This window comes from Suncus etruscus, chromosome 7 (assembly GCF_024139225.1).
Source record: "Suncus etruscus isolate mSunEtr1 chromosome 7, mSunEtr1.pri.cur, whole genome shotgun sequence".
Taxonomy (NCBI): domain Eukaryota; kingdom Metazoa; phylum Chordata; class Mammalia; order Eulipotyphla; family Soricidae; genus Suncus; species Suncus etruscus.
This window is the reverse complement of record NC_064854.1, coordinates 37713726-37734909: the sequence shown is the minus strand read 5'-3', so window position 1 is coordinate 37734909 and position 21184 is coordinate 37713726. Positions and strand designations below refer to the sequence as shown.

At 35.9% G+C, this 21184-nt stretch overlaps 1 protein-coding gene across 12 annotated transcripts in view; it reads left to right on the top strand.

The window, feature by feature from the left end:
- The window catches only part of PARD3 (par-3 family cell polarity regulator), a 674271-nt gene that overhangs the window by 254153 nt on the left and 398934 nt on the right, over positions 1-21184 (top strand). For all 12 annotated transcript variants that reach the window (XM_049776411.1, XM_049776408.1, XM_049776410.1 and 9 more), the window contains exon 3: positions 9914-10094. In XM_049776411.1, the coding sequence (XP_049632368.1) occupies positions 9914-10094 (181 nt within the window). The remainder of the gene's footprint in view (positions 1-9913; positions 10095-21184) is intronic.

Below are 21184 nucleotides of genomic sequence, written 5' to 3'. Positions count from 1 at the left end.
GTTTTTAAATTTGTAAATAATTTGCAAAATTTAGAACTAAATAAATGATGCATCAAATTCCTATCTTAAGGTGGGATTTTTCTACTACTAATTAACAAGGAATATTTTGGGGGGGCACACCCGGTGGCGCTCAGGGGTTACTCCTGGCTATCTGCTCAGAAATAGCACTGGCAGGCATGGGGGACCACATGGGATGCCAGGATTCGAACCAACCACCTTAGGTCCTGGGTCAGCTGCTTGCAAGGCAAACACTGCTGTGCTATCTCTTCGGCCCTAACAAAGAATATTTTTTTTATAGTTTTACTAGGTTTGACTGGAAGGAAGTTTTAGTGATGACACATTTGTCATATGTTCACTAATGTAAATAGTTTTTGGTTGATTTCTGAGAGTCTGTGTCTAAATTCTTCAAGATGATGCTACTTGATAAAAAATTAGGGTGATTTCTCTAATGTGCCTGTTGACACTTGATATACACCCTAACTTGAAGCTTGAGGAATAAGCTCTAGTGATTTTGACACAAGGTTTAAATTGAACTACTTTCTTCCCATTTAAGCATTTGTAGATTTGCTGGTTCATTATCTGGTAAAACAAGGAATTGTGGGGTGACATGGGGTTAGGAAATCATGTTATCTGGTTAGTGAAATGGGCACTAAATTAATTTGTTTGATTATTTAAGGTGGTAGTAATACCAAAATTAACCTTCTTATTAAAGGAACTCAACTTTGCTTTGGTGGTTTTATCAGATTCTAGACAAGCAAAATAGCAGATCTTGCCCATGACAGTTATGCTGTTCTGTTTCTGGACTGGCAATCATGCCATGCTTCTTAGCTATTAGGTCTGTGGGCCAAGGTTTGGACATAACCATAGTTTGTATATCATAGTACAGTGTAGGGAAAAGACTTAGAGATCTTTGTCATTCTTAGCTTATTTTGGAAGCAAATCAGACCATTAGTGTTCTCATATTTTAGACTTCCTTTCTTATCTTAAGTCTTCTTATTTTTTTAAAATCAAGTTATATGTTTAATTATTAAATGTTGATGAATCACATATTTAATACTATGAAGCATTTAAAGTTTTTTTGAGAGAGGATAATGTAGAGATTCTCTTTTTATAGTATTGATTTATATTCTTATAGCTTGTATCACTACTATAACAAAGATCATCAGCCCAAATATATTCTCCTACTGTTGTTTAGTTTACTCATCCAGTAAAATGGAAGCTCTTTTGAAATGAGTTTTTAATGAACCATGAGAGCAAGTAAGGCTTAGAGAATGACTAAGGATTTAGTATTGTCTATATGTCATTAATGTAAGTTTAGTCATTGAAAGCTTACAAATTGATTTTATAGTTTTCATCCCTATCCACATAATTAGTAATTATTCTATCATTACATGTGCTTTGATCCTAGTTTAGTATCATTTTTTTTTTTTTTTTTGGTTTTTGGTTTTTGGTTTTTGGGCCACACCTCGCGATGCTCAGGGGTTACTCCTGGCTGTCTGCTCAGAAATAGCTCCTGGCAGGCACGGGGGACCATATGGGGCGCCGGGATTCGAACCGATGACCTCCTGCATGAAAGGCAAATGCCTTACCTCCATGCTATCTCTCCGGCCCCTAGTATCATTTCTTTAAGCAAAAGTTGCATGTGTTCAAGATAAGAAGGAAGGCCACCATTTCAATGTGCAGTCATGCTTTTTGAAATTTTTATTCATGTATATGTAGTAGTGTAGATAGTAGAAACCTTTGGGATAGGTGCAAACACAAGAGTGGCATTTGCTTACAAGAATAAGTAGCAGGATGACTTGCAGCATATTTGACTAGTGGTCCAGCTAGCTTATTGCTATAACATTTGCATATTTTCATTGTGGTTTGCGGTTGACATCCTCAAGGCTATTAGTTGAACATAACTCTTAAATTGGAACCTAATTAGTCTGAAGGCTTCATGTGTGATGGAGTGTGTCACCCTATGGGCCAGTAGAATTAAATCTTCAGCCTGAAATCACAAGTATTAGGACTGGAGAGTACCATAGGTTAATATATTTCACTGTGATTTTCAGATGAAGCATAATGCCTTTATTAGGCATATGAGAACCAAATAATATTGCATTCTTAAACTAATATCGCTGTATGAGGAGACCTTTGACCATCCACAGGCAGAATTATATGATGATACTGTTCTTGGCTGGACAGGCTGCTGTGGGAATGTCTTGGCTTCACCTTGAAATGGAACTTGTGAAGACTGATCTCATTAGGTTTAGGATTATTAACATGCTTTGACATTCTAGAAAACCAGGCTAGGTTATGTGCTACATTACTTAGTTGTATTTTATGGGAGATAGGTATAAATCAAAAAATATAAAAGGGAAATGATAGGAGCTATGATGATTATTTCAAGGGACTGGTTTGCAAGTGGTGATGGGTGGGGAAGGAGATTGGGATCAAACCCTAATAGCATATGGTCCTCTGAGCACGGCTACAAATGGCCCTGGGCACCAAATAGGAGTATACCCCGAGCATCCTGAAACAAAAGAAAAATAAAAGAAGATGATTGAAACCAAAATAAAATGTACTGTGTTTTTTCAAAATTTTCCTTGAGGAAAATGACTATCCCCCTTCTCCCCCACTTTTCACTTATTTATGTGAAAGAAGGCATTTTTTGAATAATAGTAATTTATAATTATTTGTTTTGGAACAGATTCACTAGTACAGTACATCTTTCTACTACTACTTGAATTCTGTTAATAGGTTTTAAAAATCTATAGTATCATGAGATAGTTGTCACATTTGTACTGTATTTTTCTCCCTTTTTAAAAATCTGCCCATGATATCATCATTCCGTTGCTCAGAAATGTATATTAAATCACAACACCATAATTTTAGATGTCAAATACCTCACCAAAGTACTGTTATAAAAATTGTAAAATGAAAAATTTTATAAATAAAAATTACTTTTTGGGTTTATTTTTATGTTTTGATTCAGTTGACAAATGATATAGTAGAATTTGGCTTACTTGCAGTATTGAAGACATCTTATATGTTTCAATATTTTCTCTTCCTCCCCACATATTCTGTACTTTCTACAGTACAAAAAAAAGATCTGGATGACTTTATAAAGAATTTTAAATATTGATATCAAAGTCTAATGATCCTACATATAAAAGTTGAATGTACAAAGGTCTTTTAGGCAACCCTTAATTTAACTTAATTGTGGAGATGTTTAGTTTGTACACAAAGAGAAGAAATCAGCAAAGTCAGAAAGATTACTCAAAGCCTGGAAACATGGCATTCTTTGGGTGTGCTGTGTCTGAGCGTTCTTTGAGTCTACAATTAGAAATTAACTTGGTTTTAGTCACCTGCAATTGTCTTGTGATTGGAAGAAAAGAAGTACCTTTTGATTCTTTTAAGAAGTTCTTCTAAGACTTAATGATGATGTTACAATCTGGAATTGGTTGTGATTATTTTGGTTGCCTCCAAATAGGTTTAGAAAAGAACAGGTAGTATTAAAATGACATGAAATTCTAAAGTGTGTTATTATGTTTGATTAATCAAGTGTGAATATAATCCTACTCAGATTTGTAGATTTCATAGCATATGGTTATTCAGAGGGTTATTGTCCCCAACAAGAACCTGTTGTCCCCCAAGAACCTGAGGATTGGGGGAAATAGGATGTTTTAAGATAGATAGCTATAATATTCAACCACAGATTTATTCTGTATTCATTTATACTTAAACCCTTGTCATATTAAAGTAGATTTGATATTCAACCTTAGATTTCTTCTGTACTTATAGTTAAGCCCTGGTTTGATTAATCAATCTTGAGTCTTGGTGCTTTTTCTTTGAAGTGGCACATAAGTTTCTCGTTGATAGGTGAGGAGTTGTGGAGAATTTAGAGCTACTAACAAAGGACTATATTCCTACTGAGATGAGGACAGTAAGGCATAGAAATGGATCAAGAGGGTAATGGATGTATTTAGCAATTTCTATTCAAGAATATGCTTTGAACTGTTTTTAGTGTAAATCCCTCTAATCTGAATTCTATGCTCTTAGCCACTTTGCTACATGCAGTTTTAAGCTTTGAACTAATAACTTACTCACTAAAAAGGGGCCACTTTTGGTCTAAATGGTTAATAAGTGTTTGTATGTGATTTTAATATATTAGGATTTTGTTAGAACGTTCTACTGTTTGAAAAAGATACAGAAGTGGGACATGTGTGGTCAAGTTTAATTTATCATGCGTTTAATCCTAAATTCAGCTTGTCTTTTCTCATGAAGACAATGAATAAATGGCTCAGGAAGAGATTAAGTAACAACTATTAAAAATAAAAATGAACTTTCAAAAATGATTTACTTCATGGACAGCAGCGAAGAATCCATCTGTTAATAAGGATTTCAGTCACGTTTCACAAATTTAAAAACACACATTCCCCTTCTCAGTTTTTGGAAGGGCAGAATAGAGATTTTTCCATGCGATGTTATTGTGAAGGTCCCCTTTTCTTTTGCTATGTTACAGTAGTATCCTTGTAGATTTTCTAAAATTATATATCTTTCCTAATTCTACACAGAATTACTTTATATCTGCACCTGGCATTTACATTTTGGTTTAAAGGAAAGCTGTAGAATTGTGTTATTGGCATATTGCAAATCACCAACTGTGATTCTGCTACTGAAATTCAAACAGCATTTGTTCATGATGCAGTCCAGATTTCATAATACTTGTGTTTTCTAAAAGTTCTGGAGATAATTATTGAAACTAATGTACATGTAGAAGTTCTTCTATCATGTGTGGCATTTAAAGACTCAGTTTTTATAAGTTTCAATCTTCCTTTTCAGTTTGCGGAAAGTACTTGATTCTTGAGAGTACACATAATTGTGAAAGTTAATGACAAAATTTGAATCACATTTGTCTCCAGCTAAGCATCAAAATGTCAAAATTTAATATCTTTAAAATGCATAGTATACCACATACCTTGTAAGAAGTTGAATGATACTAAAATCAAGTATAGAAATGTAAAATCCCATTATTACAGCGTTAACTCTTGTACTTGGATTGTAGTTTTCTTTCCCAAATTTTAAATTTAAATAACTATACCAACAACTATCATCATAATGGTAGTGAGTGAGAGAAATAGAATACCTGTCTTGTAGACAGGCAAAGGGCGGGGGAAGAGGGTGATGGGTCATTGGTGGTGGGAAAGTTGCCCTGGTTGGGGGAGGTACTTTTTTATGACTCAAATCCAACTACAAACATGTTTGTAATCATGGTGCTTAAATATTTTAATAAAAAATTAAAATGCTTAAATTGTATATTGTTCAAGGAACAATAGTTCTCTTGGTTTCATAACAATATAGACAATAACTTTTTAAATAAAATTTTATTAAAATATAGTGATACACATATTTATTTATTTATTTATTTATTTATTTATTTATTTATTTATTTATTTATTTATTTATTTATTTATTTATTTATTTTGGTTTTTGGGCCACACCCAGTAATGCTCAGGGGTTACTCCTGGCTATGCGCTCAGAAGTTGCTCCTGGCTTGGGGGACCATATGGGACACCGGGGGATCGAACCTCGGTCCGTCCAAGGCTAGCGCAGGCAAGGCAGGCACCTTACCTTTAGCGCCACCGCCCGGCCCCATACACATATTTATGTGGCTTCTGAGACTGCTTTCATATTATTGTGAGAGTAAAATAGTTGTTGACAGAGACAGTTCAGATTGTGCAGCATCAAATATATTTACTATCTGATCTTTTTTGTTTGTTTGTTTTGTTTTGTTTTGTTTGTTTGTTTTTGGTTTTTGGGTCACACCCAGCCACGCTCAGGAGCTACTCCTGCCTCTACACTCAGAAATCGCCCCCGGCAGGCTCGGGGGACCACATGGATGCCGGGATTCGAACCACTGTCCTTCTGCATACAAGGCAAATGCCTTACCGCGGTATTATCTCTCCGGCCCCTACTATCTGATCTTTTAAGAAAAAATTTACTGATATTTCATAGAATTTCTGTTATTAATCCCCAAAGCTCCTTGCCACTTACTGCATATATTTACTTACCAGTTATTTTTCTTCCAAATTACTCCATCAACTAATTATATGATAGCACATCAGTTTCCTGAGCTTCCTGTTTGTCTCCTCTTTTCTATATGAATTGATTGATGATCTGTAAATGCATTTTTTAATGATGGAAATTCTCTATGAAATGAGAATTGTAATGATAAATACCTCTTAAATTCTGCACATTTCACTTTACTTCCTCTATCTGGTAGGAGCATTGACATTGATAAAACTATAACTGAAGATAAAAGAAGTGATTTGTTTTGGATACAAGAATGGTACTCCTTTCCTTTCTTGAAATTCTAACCTTAATTTTAAGATAAAGGATTCAGTAATCACCAAGGTATTGCTGTTTGTTAGAACTTTTTCCTTTTTGATTCGAAAGGAATTCTGTTACAATTTATAGTTGGAATTTTAACTTTTATGGTATTTTAAAATACTCAATTTTAATGACTTTTAACTTATGAAATGAGTTCACAATGTTTCCATATAGTCTTCGTCTACCTCTATTGTTTACATTTGACAAAACCATAGTACAATTATCAAAAGTTGGAAATGAACATTGTGTTTACCTCTAATTGATCTAGCTTTTTAAATTTTGTCTCTTTCTACTCTTTTCTTTTTTTTGGTTTTGGGGTCACACCCAGCAGTGCTCAGGGGTTACGCCTGGCTGTCTGCTCAGAAATAGCTCCTGGCAGGCACGGGGGACCATATGGGACACCAGGATTCGAACCAACCACCTTTGGTCCTGGATCGGCTGCTTGCAAGGCAAACACCGCTGTGCTATCTCTCCGGGCCCTTTCTACTCTTTTCTAAGTCACAGTCCAGCCAAGGACCTCTCACCTTGACCGTGGCTTGCCTTTCTTTTCATTTGCTTACAATTTATCTAATTCAATCAGTTAAAATTGTTTTACTTCCATGACCTTGAATCAAAACTATATTGGTTACTTTGTAAAATGACTGTCAGTTTGAACTTGTCTTGTGTTTCTTCATGCTGATTGAAGTCATGCATTTTTGGCAGTAAATATATACTTCAATATCCCCCCCCCCCCCTGGCTACACCTGGTGACGCTCAGGGGTTACTCCTGGCTATGCCCTCAGAAATCACTCCTGGCTTGGGGGACCATATAGGACCCTGAGGGATCAAATGGCGATCTGTCCCAGGCTAGTGCGTGCAAGACAGACGCCTTACCACTTTCATCACCACTCCGGCCCCTATACTTCAGTATTTTATCAGTAAGTACATACATAAATTTTGTGATCTTAGAACTGCTGGAACCAGTGAAACAATATAGGATGCAGGATGCTAACCTTGCATATGTTTGATTCTGAACACTAAATATAGTTCCCTGAGCAGAGCCAGGAGTAAATCCTGAGCACTGTTGGCCCATAAAACAACAAAGAAACAGCTAATGTTAACCTTACTAAGGAGTCAAGTTTCTCTCCAGCATTGAGGTGTATCTTGTTTAAAATGATATGTTGGGAATTGTTTTGTGTCTTACTGGCATCCAGTACTCACTCTCGGCCCACGAGTTGTTGCGGCCCTCAGTACAACATTTTGTGGCCCGCGACCGGCCTTCAAATATGCGATTTTTATTCTGTAAGCGAATAATCGTGAATCCTGTGATATTTGAAGGCCGGCCACAGGCCACAAAATGTTGTATGGAGGGCCGCAACAACTCGTGAGCCGCGAGTTTGAGACCCCCGCAACTACAAGATCTTGCTAGTAGTAGTTATTGCTGTTGAGATGACCAAATGAGCACTTATAGTTCCATCTACCTTTATTTATTGCTATGATGTTGAAAGAAGAGCTGCCCTTCACTGCTATTTACTTAGGTAAATAAAATAATTCAAAGTTTAGATTATATTTTGAGTAACAGTACATGTTTTGAATAAGTTGTCTTAACTTTGACCATTAGATCTTCTGATTACTCCCTTATTTTCCTATTATATAACATTCTAAGGTATTGTAGACTTACCTGTATATTCTTTCTCAAATCCTATAATTAACTATTCTTCCATGGAGTCCAGTCTCTTTATTGAAGAATGGTAGAATGAATACATTTACTACACATCAAGTATGTGTAGTCATTGGTACTGGAGTGTCTTACCTGAACCTGGTAGAGGACAGAGCTGGGACACATATTTATGTACTCATTGCAGTAACATCTGTTCATACCTATCTAAGTGCCAACCTACTTGCCTAATTATAAGACCCAGGAGTTCTTATTACTGCCTCTAATTAATTTTTATCACCAGATTACATTCTAGCTTTCCCTTTTATTTTGAACTGTGAGACTATTGACTGTGTGTGCATATGTGCTTGCTTATGTTTGTGGTGGTGGTGGTGGTGGTAGTGTGAGAATTTAAAGATGGTAAACTTGTAATAATGGTGGTGGTGGAGGTGGGAGTAGTACTAGTATGGTTATTCTAAACAATACACCTGTGAAAAACAAAATTACTAATCATAAGCCAATATTGAACCGGTGGATTTTTAGAGATGAGTGGGCTCCAAATAGTGTTTCAAAGACCTCATGACCCCACTAGTGATTCTTGGATAACGGAACAGCAGGTCTGCATTTGGTACTATCTAGTTCTGGGATCCAACCAAGGTCAGCTACATGCAAGGCAACTCTTGCTCCTTGGTGATGTGTCTGTCTGTCCATCTGTCATCCCCTCATCAATCTCCACTATTTAAAATAGTCAAAATGTTTCCCAAATTTACTTTGTCCTTTTCTTCCCAACCCCATTCAGTGTGGTCACATACTGCTTTATATCATTGACTTACTTGTTTATACCTTTGGTTTTCTTAACAACTCTTTCTTAACTCTTTGATTTTCTTAACAACTCTTTCTTAACAACCCCATCTCTTTGTAATTCTTATTTTTATTTTCATTATTATTTCATTTGTTTTAGATATTTGAATCATTATTATGGTTCAAGTGTTTTAGAGAACTATATTGATAAATAAATGCAATTTATTTGCACATGCAATTATGTGTTGTTCCTATTCATTCTTTAGACCAGTTTGTATAAACTTAATATAGGCAAACAGTCTGAATAGATTCTTTTATCTTCCTCTACTTCTTATGCATAAATGAGCAGATAGTTGCATAATTTTTATTATTCTCCTTTGTTGGGGGAGTTTGAGTCACACCTAGCCGTGTACAGGGCTTACCTTGGTGAAGCTTGGGGACCAGAAGGAATGTAGAAAATGGGACTGCATCATGCCATACAAGCACCCTACCTTCTGTACTTTCACTCTTGCTCCTCATATCCTCTTTTTTTTTTTTTTGTTTGTTTTTTTTTGGGTCACACCTGGTGGTGCTCAGGGGTTACCCCTGGCTGTCTGCTCAGAAATAGCTCCTGGCAGGCACGGGGACCATATGGGACACCAGGATTAGAACCAACCACCTTTGGACCTGGATCGGCTGCTTGCAAGGCAAATGCCGCTGTGCTCTCTCTGGGCCCTCATATCCTCTTTTTATATGCAGCCAGCCTGGCAACATACATTTTACCACAACTATATACAGTTCGTTCCACATATGCATATAGACACATCTTTCTTAGTATATCCTTTATTAAAAAATTCAGTTGGTTTACTCTCCCTTTGCATTTTGAGATATAAACTCTCTATTTTCACCCATACAGTTTTTGTGGCCTGAAGTTTTTAAACTTTGAAATGTAAAAGTAACATAAAATTTCAGTAAGATCTTGCTTGAATTTTGCTTCTTAAAACAAAATTTCTGGGTACACAAATTGTTATCTTATCCAAAATGTATTTCAAACACTGTGCTTTTGGAGTATATGTGTAAATGTATTTCTCTAATAAAATTTTATTTACCTTTTATTTCCAGCTGGTAGCTGTGTTTGATGAGCAAGATCCACACCATGGAGGGGACGGCACCAGTGCCAGTTCCACAGGCACGCAGAGTCCAGAGATCTTTGGCAGTGAGCTTGGTCCCAACAATGTTTCAGCCTTTCAGCCTTATCAAGCAACAAGTGAAATTGAGGTCACACCTTCAGTCCTTCGAGCAAGTAAGTGAAACCTTTCTCTTCTGCACATTTCATCTTAATTTACAAGGATGCCAGTATTTGTTATTCAGCCATGCTCCTGTAAATGGAACTCATTATCTGTTTTTATCAAAAATTGATTAAGTTTAGAACCTGGGCCAATGTCTTTTGCTTGAGAGTTAGGCAAGGTTTGTTACATTTTAATAGATTGGGCTTACTTTAGACCAACAGATATTTTCATTTCTCTCTCAACATGTATTATTTTGCCGGAATTTGAATTTTCATATAGTTTCCTTTGAATGCAAGGGCACATAAAACTAGTCAAAGACCTTCACAGTGTCATGCATATCAGTTTGATTATAAATATTACTTGAGTTTTACCAGAAAAGCAGGAGGAAGATGAAACCTGAGGTTCTATTTATCTTTAGCGAATCTGGACGACACCATTAGATCACCATCTAAGAGGAAGACATTATAGAAAGGATACTTTGCATTTTTGTTTTGTATCTTAGTACCCAATTCCATGGATGGGAGAATTCTGTTAGTTAATCTTAAGAATCTTATTAAATGGAAAAAGAATCTTACTAAGTGAAAAAACATTTTAAAATAATAATATTTATGTAATCTTGGAAATTAGATGGCAGTTGTCAAAAGTAAGATAATCAATTTTAATTAATAGCAATTGAATCAAAAAATTGGTTGTTAGCGTATGATGATCAATTTCAGTTGAAATTTTTAATTAAATATATCATTTCTGTTCCTCTGGGAACAATTCCTGAGTAATAAGTCAAAAGTGTCCACTGAAAAAAAAAAAAAAAAAAAAAAAAGTGTCCACTGAACCCTACAAGGCATGGCTCAGAAAGACGCAAACAAACCATCTAGTGTTTTTTCTTATTTACATGGAGGTAAATAGACTAGCAACATGTAGACATTTTCTTGATTGAGGAATAACAGTATCAACTAAATTTGAGGTTAATAAGGTATTTGAAATTGACTAATTTTTTCTTGAAGAAAAAAATATTGTTTTCTAAGATTTTCATTCATTTTTCTTCCACTTTCCATAAATTGTTGACGAAAGCTGAAGAAGTGTCTTTAGGAAGTTTCCCCCCCTCATCCCAAATTCCACAGTAGTTTGGGTATAAAAACAAAGGTTATTATAAATAAAGGGTTTAATACATAAAATTCTTACTTTAAGATAAGTTTATGCTTGGGGCTAGAGTGATAGCAGAGTGGATCAGATATACGTGTCTCACCTGGGCTTGATCCCTGACAACCCTATATTCTCCAAGCCAGAAATGATAGAGCACAAAGCGAGGAGTAAGCCCCAAGCATTACAGGGAATCAGAAGCAAAAACAAGCCCCCAAACCCTCCCAAACAAAAAAGATCAATTTATGCTTCCAATGAAGTCACATTTAATTGGCTGTTTTCTTGTAGAATAAACAAAGAACCCTTGGTTTGCACAGGAGTTGAATGATATTTACTCCTGAGAGTTATGCTAATATGTGGAGGAATTTTTGGGTTCACATATGGTGAAGGTGAAGGTTTTTTTTTTTTTTTTGCCAACTGACTTAAATAAGGGATGCTGCTAAACAATCAAGACACAAAGTATCTAAGAACTACCCATATCAAAGGTCATTTGTGCAGAGCTGGAGAGACCTTGAATTAACGGGTCATTGTACTTATGCCAATTGGCAGAATGAGAAGATGCTAAAAGAAAAGTAAAAGTAAAAATGAAATAAAGCATTAGTAGTTAAACAAGTTTTCCTAATGTTATTTCTTAAATGGAGAGTAAATATAATTCAGCCAATAATAATGTTCATAGTAGGTATCCAGTTGTCCATATCACAGGAAAAGAGCAATTATAGGTAATATATATAGACTATATGAATAAATATAATTGGAAAATATGTTTTTTTAAATGTCAAAGTTGCATATATTACATTTTTGTTATACTGTGCTCTGAAAATAGCACAGTATAACTATTAAATCTGAGTACCAGTGAATTCTTTAGAAAAAAAATGTCTGGACCCAGGCTGGAATAGGAATATACGATCCTTGATTATTGCATCCTGACAGAAGATATAGAAACTATTTGAGAGGTTAGAATTATGTCCAAAGGTCCCAGAGGGAGTTTGAGAGGCCCATTGACCCAAGTAAAACAATTAGAACCTCAATAAAGACAGTAACAGTAAGTTCACGATGACAAGTGAGCAGGTAAAAGATGTTAGTGATCCAACTTGTTATTTGTAAAATGGGTGAAAGATTCTGATATTTAGCCTAAATTGCATTGCCAAACCATCAAATAGTAGATGCTGGGAAATTTCTATGAATAAAATATTCTGGCATATAAATGAAGAAGTAATAGATAGGATTAGAATATCATTATTTTGCAGCTTCTGATGAAATAATGGATCTAGGAATTATCCGTCTTAGTTTGTAAATGTAAAAACGAATCAGTCAACTGAGTATTGTGTACTTCCTGAAGGACGATTTAAATAACTCCTATCACAGACTTGACCAAAAAAGATTAATCATAATCAAAGTCAAACATCTATATTTGACTGTCAATTTATAGGAAATCTGTGGAGTTGGGAAGCATGGGAATTCTGTCAGCCAAGTCAAGATTGGGAAACCATGCAAGACAAATGACCCATATTCTTTAGTAGTCAAGTGGTAAGGGGTAATAGATAAAAAGGAAGCTTACAGAGTGATAGTCTTAAGGGACTTGACATGCAGTCATTAGTTGTGGATTTATTTAAATCCTAGCTTAAGTCAAGCAATAGCAGCAGCAATGACGAATCACACTTAAATCCTGGGTTAGATAGTATTTGGGCATTTGCTATTAAATAATTATTTCCTTGAGCGTAGAAATGTGAATATATTTAAATATGTATGGTTGAAATTATGACTTTGCAATTTATTTTGAAATAATAGAGACTGGGAAGTGATGAAATTGATCAGATGGTTTGATACTTGGGGATTCACTATACTATTCTGTTTAAAATTATGAGGCCAGTGCAAGAATATAGTGGGTAGTGCATTTGCCTTTCATGTGCCTGACTAATTTGATCCCCACCACACCATAATAGTCCTTGACTTCACCAGATGTGATCTTTGAGCTCAAATCAAAACAAAATAAATAACAACAAAAATAAGAGGAGAAAATGTTTATTTAAAGTATATTCTGCTTGGTAAGGTAAAGCAAAGGTGGGCAAGCCTCTCATTGTTTGAAATACATTCAGCAGTGCCCTGGACTCACTTTTGAGGATGCTTATGGAACCCTATGAATACTTGGGAATGAATTGAAGGCAAACTATTGATTCAAGGCAAGGGGATGTGTCGTCATCATTTTAATTGGCAGAGGTGCAATGGTCATTTGAAGAATGAAAAAAAATTTTTTTTAAAGGTTTGGTTTTGGTTTTTGGGTGCTCAGGGGTTACTCCTGGCTCTGTTCAGAAATTGCTTCTGTCAAATTTGGGGGACTATATGGGATGCTGGGAATTGAACTGGTGTCCATCGTTTGTTGGCCTCATGCAAGGCCCCCATTCACTTTTATTTTTTAATATTAAGTGGAAAAAAACCAAAGGGACTTTAGTGATGCTTTAGTAGACATTGTCTTTAAGTTGTAGGAGTACCTAGAAATGGGGTTTCCTTGTGATTGGTTAGGAAGCATATTTGCATTTCTCTTGATTGTCCCTACATTGGAAGCAGGATCAAAAATTTGGGAAGCTGTAAATAATTAATCAAGTCCTGCCTGTTTTCAGCTGATAGTTAAAGGATTCTTAGATGACTTCCTGAACTGATTGTAGCACATTGTCTTCTGAACTGATTATTGCAGGTAGCAGGCTGGCTTCCTCAGGTGGTTTTAGTGAACTGTAGGACAGACTCCTAATTTCTATTAGAATATTCTGTCTCATCAACCATTTAAAAATGTTTTACTATGATGGTATCCCTTTAAGTAGGACCTTTCAAACCAATTAGTGTATTCATCCACTGAAAATTACTAAATATTTCTTTGAGGATTCATGTTCACAGTATAACTATGTAGTTAGGATGTAGACTGAGGTTTTTTTTTTTTTATAACAGTATCACCTGATTATTATAACTCTAAGCTGCATGCTGAACTTAAATTACTGATTTTCATGAAGATTATTTTCATTGTTGTATCTGTGGACAGTTCATTGCCTGATATCATACTTCTATTTTGTTGAATATAATGCTGACGTAAGTAGAAACTAGTTGAGTGATGGAGGTATTGTTACCAGAGTTTTTCAGCTTTAGGCCACTCTATGAAAATGTCCCTTTCTTTCAATGCACAATGTCTGTATCTTGTAATGTATTTTTATTTATTTTTAGGGTGGGCAACCCTCAGCTGTGCTCAGAGCGTAACCTCTGGTTCTGAATTCAGGGCTCCTGTCTTGGTTCAAAAGACAATATGTGGTGCCAGTGATAGAATTGTGGGCAGCAGTTTACAAGGCAAGGATCCTGCTGGATGAATGTATTATCATTCTGGCCTATCTTTTATAATTTTAGATACACACACACACACACACACACACATATTAGAACGCATAAAAGTTTATTGGAAAGTAGAGGACAAAGGAAAAGGAGCTCCTCATATGGTGAGAAAGTTAGTCTAGATACATATTCTTCATTTTGTGTAAATAAATAATACCTATTTAGAATACCACTAGGATAATCCTGCACTCCAGGATTTTGTACTTTCATTGACCCTGTTAGGCCCTTCTATGATAATAATTAGATAAATAATGTTTTATTATTTGGGTTTTTTTCTATTTGATAAAAAATTAATTAGTTATTTTGGAAGTTAAGTTTCATTTCCCATGATGTGAGAAGATAGAACATTTTGTTAAACATAGTATCAATCATGCCATAGTGGTTCTCATTCGTATGTGGTTTAGTAACTACAAATTACAGCACCAGTGTCAATGTGTCAATTCACAATTTAATTTTTTCTTATGGTTGAAGAGAAAGTCCTAATATTTAGGCCCCTGATCATTCTGTGTGCCCTAGCCTTGGACCCTCTGCCTGAGAGATATGGCAGTCCAAGGGCTGAGGGCAGAACCAGGCAGAACCAGCATTTCATGTTCAGACCTCTTGTAGCCATGCTAGGAAATTATGCATGTTCCACTTGGTGTTTTTAACACATAATTCCTAAACTTGCTGGTGTTCTAGTCATCTCTTGTAAGATGTTTGTACCTTCTAAGACACAAGCATACTTTGATTTAAAGAAACGTCATGCCAAATAAACAGTCTAAATAAATCATTTATTTATTACTTGTTTTAGCGTCCTATCCTGTGGTGCTAAGCGGTTAACTCCTAGCTCTGCACTTACGACTCCTTGCAGACTTGGGTACCATATGGAATACCAGGCAACAAAACCAGGTTAGCCTCATACAAGGCAAACACCCTATGCTCTGTACTATTGCTCTGACCTTTGTTTATCTTTTTAATTAAGAAACAAAAGTAGAGGTTTAATAAGAAAGTTTGCTTTATTTTGTTTTACTTTGCTTTTTTTCTAGACACATGCACCATCATGGTTGAGAAATAGTGGATAAATTACTTTTCTAGTTTGAATGCTTAGATGTGATTCATAGATGTGATCTCAGTTTTAAGCCTCTAAATCAGAAGGGCTATAAAAAGTTAAATGAAACATTTTAAGTTCATGACATAGGCTAAGCATGAGCCTAGAGCCTAGAGCCTAGTGGGAGGTTATAGAATGATGATGATTGCAGGTCGACTTCTTATGGAAGTGTAAAATGGTCGAGAAGTCATACATTCCTAGTAACAGATATGCTTTGAAGAAAACACAATGCTGTTCCTAGGTTGGTGACAGTCCTTTCTTATAGAGAAGTGTCCAGTTGGAACCACTTTCTCCTAACCTCACTGTGAAAGATGAAGTGCTTCACCTTACAGCCCGTCATCTTTTGTTTTTTTCTTTTTAAAATAATATTTTTGGGGCCAGAGCAATAGCACAGGGGTAGAGTGTTTGCCTTGCATGTGGCCAACACAGGACAGATCCTGGTTTGATTCCTGGCAATCCATATGGTCCCCTGAGCCTGCCAGGAGTGATTTCTGACTGCATAGCCAGAAGTAACCCCTGAGTGTCACAGGGTATGGCCCCAAAACCAAAAACCAACAAAAACAACAAAAAAGGAAGATCAAATGTGGTTAGAACACACAGTTTCTGTGACTATCAGAATTCATGTCTTGGATTCTTTTACACACTAGGATCTCCTCTTTCTTTTTAAATTCACAAATATTTTAATTGAAGTAAAACTTTTGGTCAAATTTTGATTTTTAAATTAATTTTGCTGTTTTTATGCCACATTTTGTTGTGCTTTAATTTACTCCTGACTATTCAGATCTGGCTGTGGTCAAGGAACCATTGCCTAATATTGAGTTCCAGTCAGGTGCATGAAGCCAAATACTCTCCCTGCTGTGCTATCTCTCTATCTCCCAGGAATCTGATTTTTAAAGTATTGCACTTGAAAGATACAGATTGAAGATTCAGTATTCCTTTGGAAGTGGCATATGTTCTAGTAATGACAAGAATTTTGGAAGTTCATTGCCATAAAAATTTTGAGAAACAAAATATATGACATTTTAGGTTTTTAAAAACTTTTTTGTTTAATCATTTACCCTATATTTCTGTTGTATTTTTGTTGCTTTTGGGCCACATCCGGCCATGCTCTGGAGTTACTCTGAACTCTGTACTGGTGAGTCACTCTTGGCGGGCACAGGGGAACTTATTGGTTGCTGGGGATTAAACACTGACTGGTCAGCCTCGTGTGAGGCAAGTGCCTTACCACTGTACTATCTCGCTGGCCCCAAAGTTACTAAATTTTATAGTTAATTTATTTTCATTTCTAGGAAAACAAATTAAAATGTTCATGTTAAATCAACTGTTAAGAATTTACCAGTTCACTTTTTTTTTTTTTCATTTAAAGAGAAGACTGTTAGTGCTTAGTGCTCTTTTACCTCTTTGAGTTCTTAAATTTTTTTCATTCAAGTATAAACAACCCAGTCTTGTTCTACAGAGAGCTCCAGAATCTTATGTTTTAAGATCTAGCCTCTAAGCATTAACTGGTATTAGAACACTATTTTCTGGATTTAATTTAAATATGTATTGAAAATAGGAATACTATTCCTATTGTATTTCCTTTTAACTTGTGAAGTGGAGCATGGCATACAAATGGTATTCTCAGTATTTCATATAATTACCTTCTTACTGTGCAAGTTCTATTCAGCATATAAAACCCATCCAGTTTTGTTGTAGATGCAATCTACATGTTGACAAGGTCATATATCTATTAATTGGATTGGAGATGGGATACAAAATTGCTGTAATTATTGTAATTTTCGAGCTAATTGCAGGGTTGGTGGTGAATATTTTACTTCTGCAAAATGAAAAACAGTATTCCATCAGAAGTTGTTTTATGGGCTTTCAGACATATTGTTTCATATCTTTGGTGCTTTTTGCCCACAAAGTATCCTTCTTTGTATTTCTTTGTGTATTGATCTGCTTATGAATGTCAGAGTGCTCATTGGCAGGAATCAGAGTAAGCTGGGCAGAGGCAGAGAGCCCAGTAATACTCTCAGCTCCCTTTGTTCTGGTTGCCAGAGTCCGCTATTGTTTATTTATAAATTGGAGTACTCTTCTTACAATCCTATAATATAGGTTGAATGGGTCAGATCCAATTGAAAGAGAAATCCACTTCTCTTTTCTTGTCACCCAGCCCCTCTCAGCTCTATTTCCTGAAATGAACATTTTTCTTTAAAGATGAAATTCAGATTATGTTGTTTTTCATGTTAAGAAGTAGATTCGTTCGCCCACTTAGTACTGTAACATGGGGGCTTACTTTGCATGTTTTTGCTCTTTTATTTTTGCTTTATTTAAGCTAAGCTTGCTTACCAATGTGGAAGCCAAATTGATATTTTAAGAATAATGGCATGTACACAAGGTGAGTGTATTTGGAGAATTGCGGATGGGTGGCAACTGTGCTGGCTGCGAGGGTTCTGGGAGCTTGCTGCAGATGATGTAAAAGCCGGCTGATGTTTATTCCCTGCTGAAATATAAACTGGAGACGCAGGTGAAAATTGCCAAACCTAATGAGCAATTTGGCAGATCAGACGGGCTGTCAGACGTCGACAGTTCAGTGGCAGGCACTGTCTGTGTCTCACGTTATTTGTTTCAGAGGATTCCATTTAGGCACCATGAATACGGTCTTCCCCACTGGCATTTGGTTCCATAAAGCAGTGTATTTTGTCCTGTATTTTCTTCCGATTAAATAACCAGACTCCTCATCTAGGAATTTGGGTTGTGACATAATTCTTAAGCGGACTGTACGTGCTGTCCCCCTAATGAGAAAGATATTTGCTCTACATAAGAATGGCAACAAACTTAGGATTGCATTTCCCCTTTCCCCTGCCATGCCTTTTAAAATGGATTTTCATTAGTTGGCAGGACTTTGATTTTCAGGTGTAATAGCTTAACAAATTCCTGTGTATAGGATTTGCTCAACCCTTCACTAAAGACCGTGGTAGTCATTTCCAGAGTTTCCTTGTCTTTTATATAATCGACAAAAGATGAATGTTTTAAGGTGCATTAATACAATATATGTAAGCACTTGCTTCATTGTATTGCAGCTTCTCATTGGTGATCTTCAGAACACTACAGAGTAGCATTAAAGGATCTCAGATGTGGGGGCCAGAGCTATAGCTCAGTGCGTAGGGTTTTGCCTTGCATACAGTTTACCCAGGTTCAACCCCTAGCATCCCATATGTTCTTCCGACCCTGCCAGGAGTGATTTCTGAACTCAGAGCTAGGAGTAACTCCTGAGCACTGCTGGGTATGGCCCAAATAACAAAAAACAAACAAAAACATAAAAAAGTATCTCACATGTACAATGTCATTTATTTTTACCAGTTTACTTAAGATGCCTTTTCTATCACTGAATACATAAAAATGTAGACACAGGACTTTTTCATATTAAGGCTACCAATATATTGATTTGTATAGAGGACATTTAAAATATTTTTCTTGTTTTGCTAAAATATAGTTGCCCTGTTGGAACTTTCTATACTTTAACCTAATTTTAACTTTAGTATGCTGATGTTCACATGTGACTTATTTAACCTATGGTTAAAGCATAAGCACTGCTCATGTCTTCACAAGTGCCATGGAACATGTATGGATGCTTTTTTTCTTCAGATTTCCCCCTTTTCTCCCAATTCCTTTACATACTTCAAAATATATTTGCCATTTGTATTTCACATAAAAGCTTCCTTTTAGCCAACTAAGTATTTTTTCTTGTGCATATATATATACATATATATATACACACAATTTAATATTTTGTGTTACGAATAGTGATTACTACAGTTGCTGAAAAAATATTTTTCTTCACTTGGAAATATTCTATCCTCAAAATCAGGTGGACTTTATTTGTTTATTTTTTATTTATTTATTTATTTATTTATTTATTTATTTATTTATTTATTTATGGGCCACACCCAGTGACATTCAGGGGTTACTCCTGGCTATGTGCTCAGAAATCACTCCTGGCTTAGAGGACCATATAGGATGCGGGGGGGGGGGGGGGGAACCGAACCTCAGTCCGTCCTAGGCTAGTGCTTGCAAGGCAGACACTGCTCTGGCCTCCAGATGGACTTTTGGAGAGTTTATTCATCTGAATAGACTCCTATTCATGGTGCTGACTATGGGGTTCTTCATAATCTTGACATGTGGCTCTTTAGTGTGGCATGAATAAAGTTTGTTGAAGAAGTTGTCTTTGAAATTAGACCTGAACCATGTGAACTGGACACTTTGTAATCTACTGAAGGGGGGAATCTACTTAGGGGGAAAACAGATGTGCAGATTTGTTTTTCTTGGAAAAGATTTACCTAATCATTCTCTCCCTTCTCACTTCTTTTTGTCTGCCTAGTACATTTTTTTTTTACTCTGTGGTCTTGCCTTGCTCTCTTGCCTTTGGTTGAGAATTTACTCTTCTTGCTCAAACATATTATTTGCCTTTAAAGTGCAGAAATGGTTGTTTACATTTGAAAAATTGCAATGGTAATGCAACTATGGATATCTTGAGAAAGGACTTGAAAGAGAGCTAAAAAAGCTTGAGTCTGAGTTCCATTTTCTGATACTGCATATTTCCCTGAACAACTCCAGGAGAAATCTTTACCCCACCCTCTATTCCACACTATTCCTAAGTGGGAAATGGCCTCAGAGTACTGCTGAGTATAATCCCCAAACCATTGGGGAGGGAAAAAAATATTTTAAGCCAAGGCATGGATTATTGGAATAACCAATTTCAAATGCCAAGGAACGAAGACAAAATAGTTGTATGGAGATTTTTGTTCATTTGTTTATTATTTTTGCCACACCCTGCGATGCTCAGGGGTTACTCCTGTCTCTACACTCAGGAATTATGCCTGATGGTACTTTGGAGGACCATGTGGAATGCCAGGGATTAAATAAACCCTGGTCATCAGCTTGCAAGACAAGCACCCAACCCACTGTGATATCTTTCTGCTCCCATGTAGGAAGCTATTGTAGTAAACAACATTAGATTATAAGCAAAATCTTTCAATCTAACCAAGTATCCAGCTTCATTTTCCTATTAGTGCATGATATAGAGAAGCCTATATTGTGTAGATTATTTTGTCAGCATGAAAGCCTAGTGGATAAAATATTTTCTTCTCTTCTTGATGTACTTGGTATATATAAATCTCTTGTTTACTTCTTGAGACTATGCTTGCTTATTTATTTATTTATTTATTTATTTATTTATTTATTTATTTTTCACTGCTTTGAATGTCAGAAAATGGCTTTGCTTTTTTAGTTAGTTTGCTCCTGTCTGACTTCTGCACCAAGTTGGATGTGAGCTTTATGTCTCAGAATCATTGTTTCTGCCCCAAGTGGGATGACTGTGAGGAAGGGGCATGAATGGTGCAAGGTGCCTGGCAAAGGCACTTTAGATATTTTAACTCCTTCTATTTTTCCCCAGAGAATGTATCTAAGTAATTCATCTGTCATTTTACTTTTACTAGATTAAATTTGTATCAAAATGTACTTTAG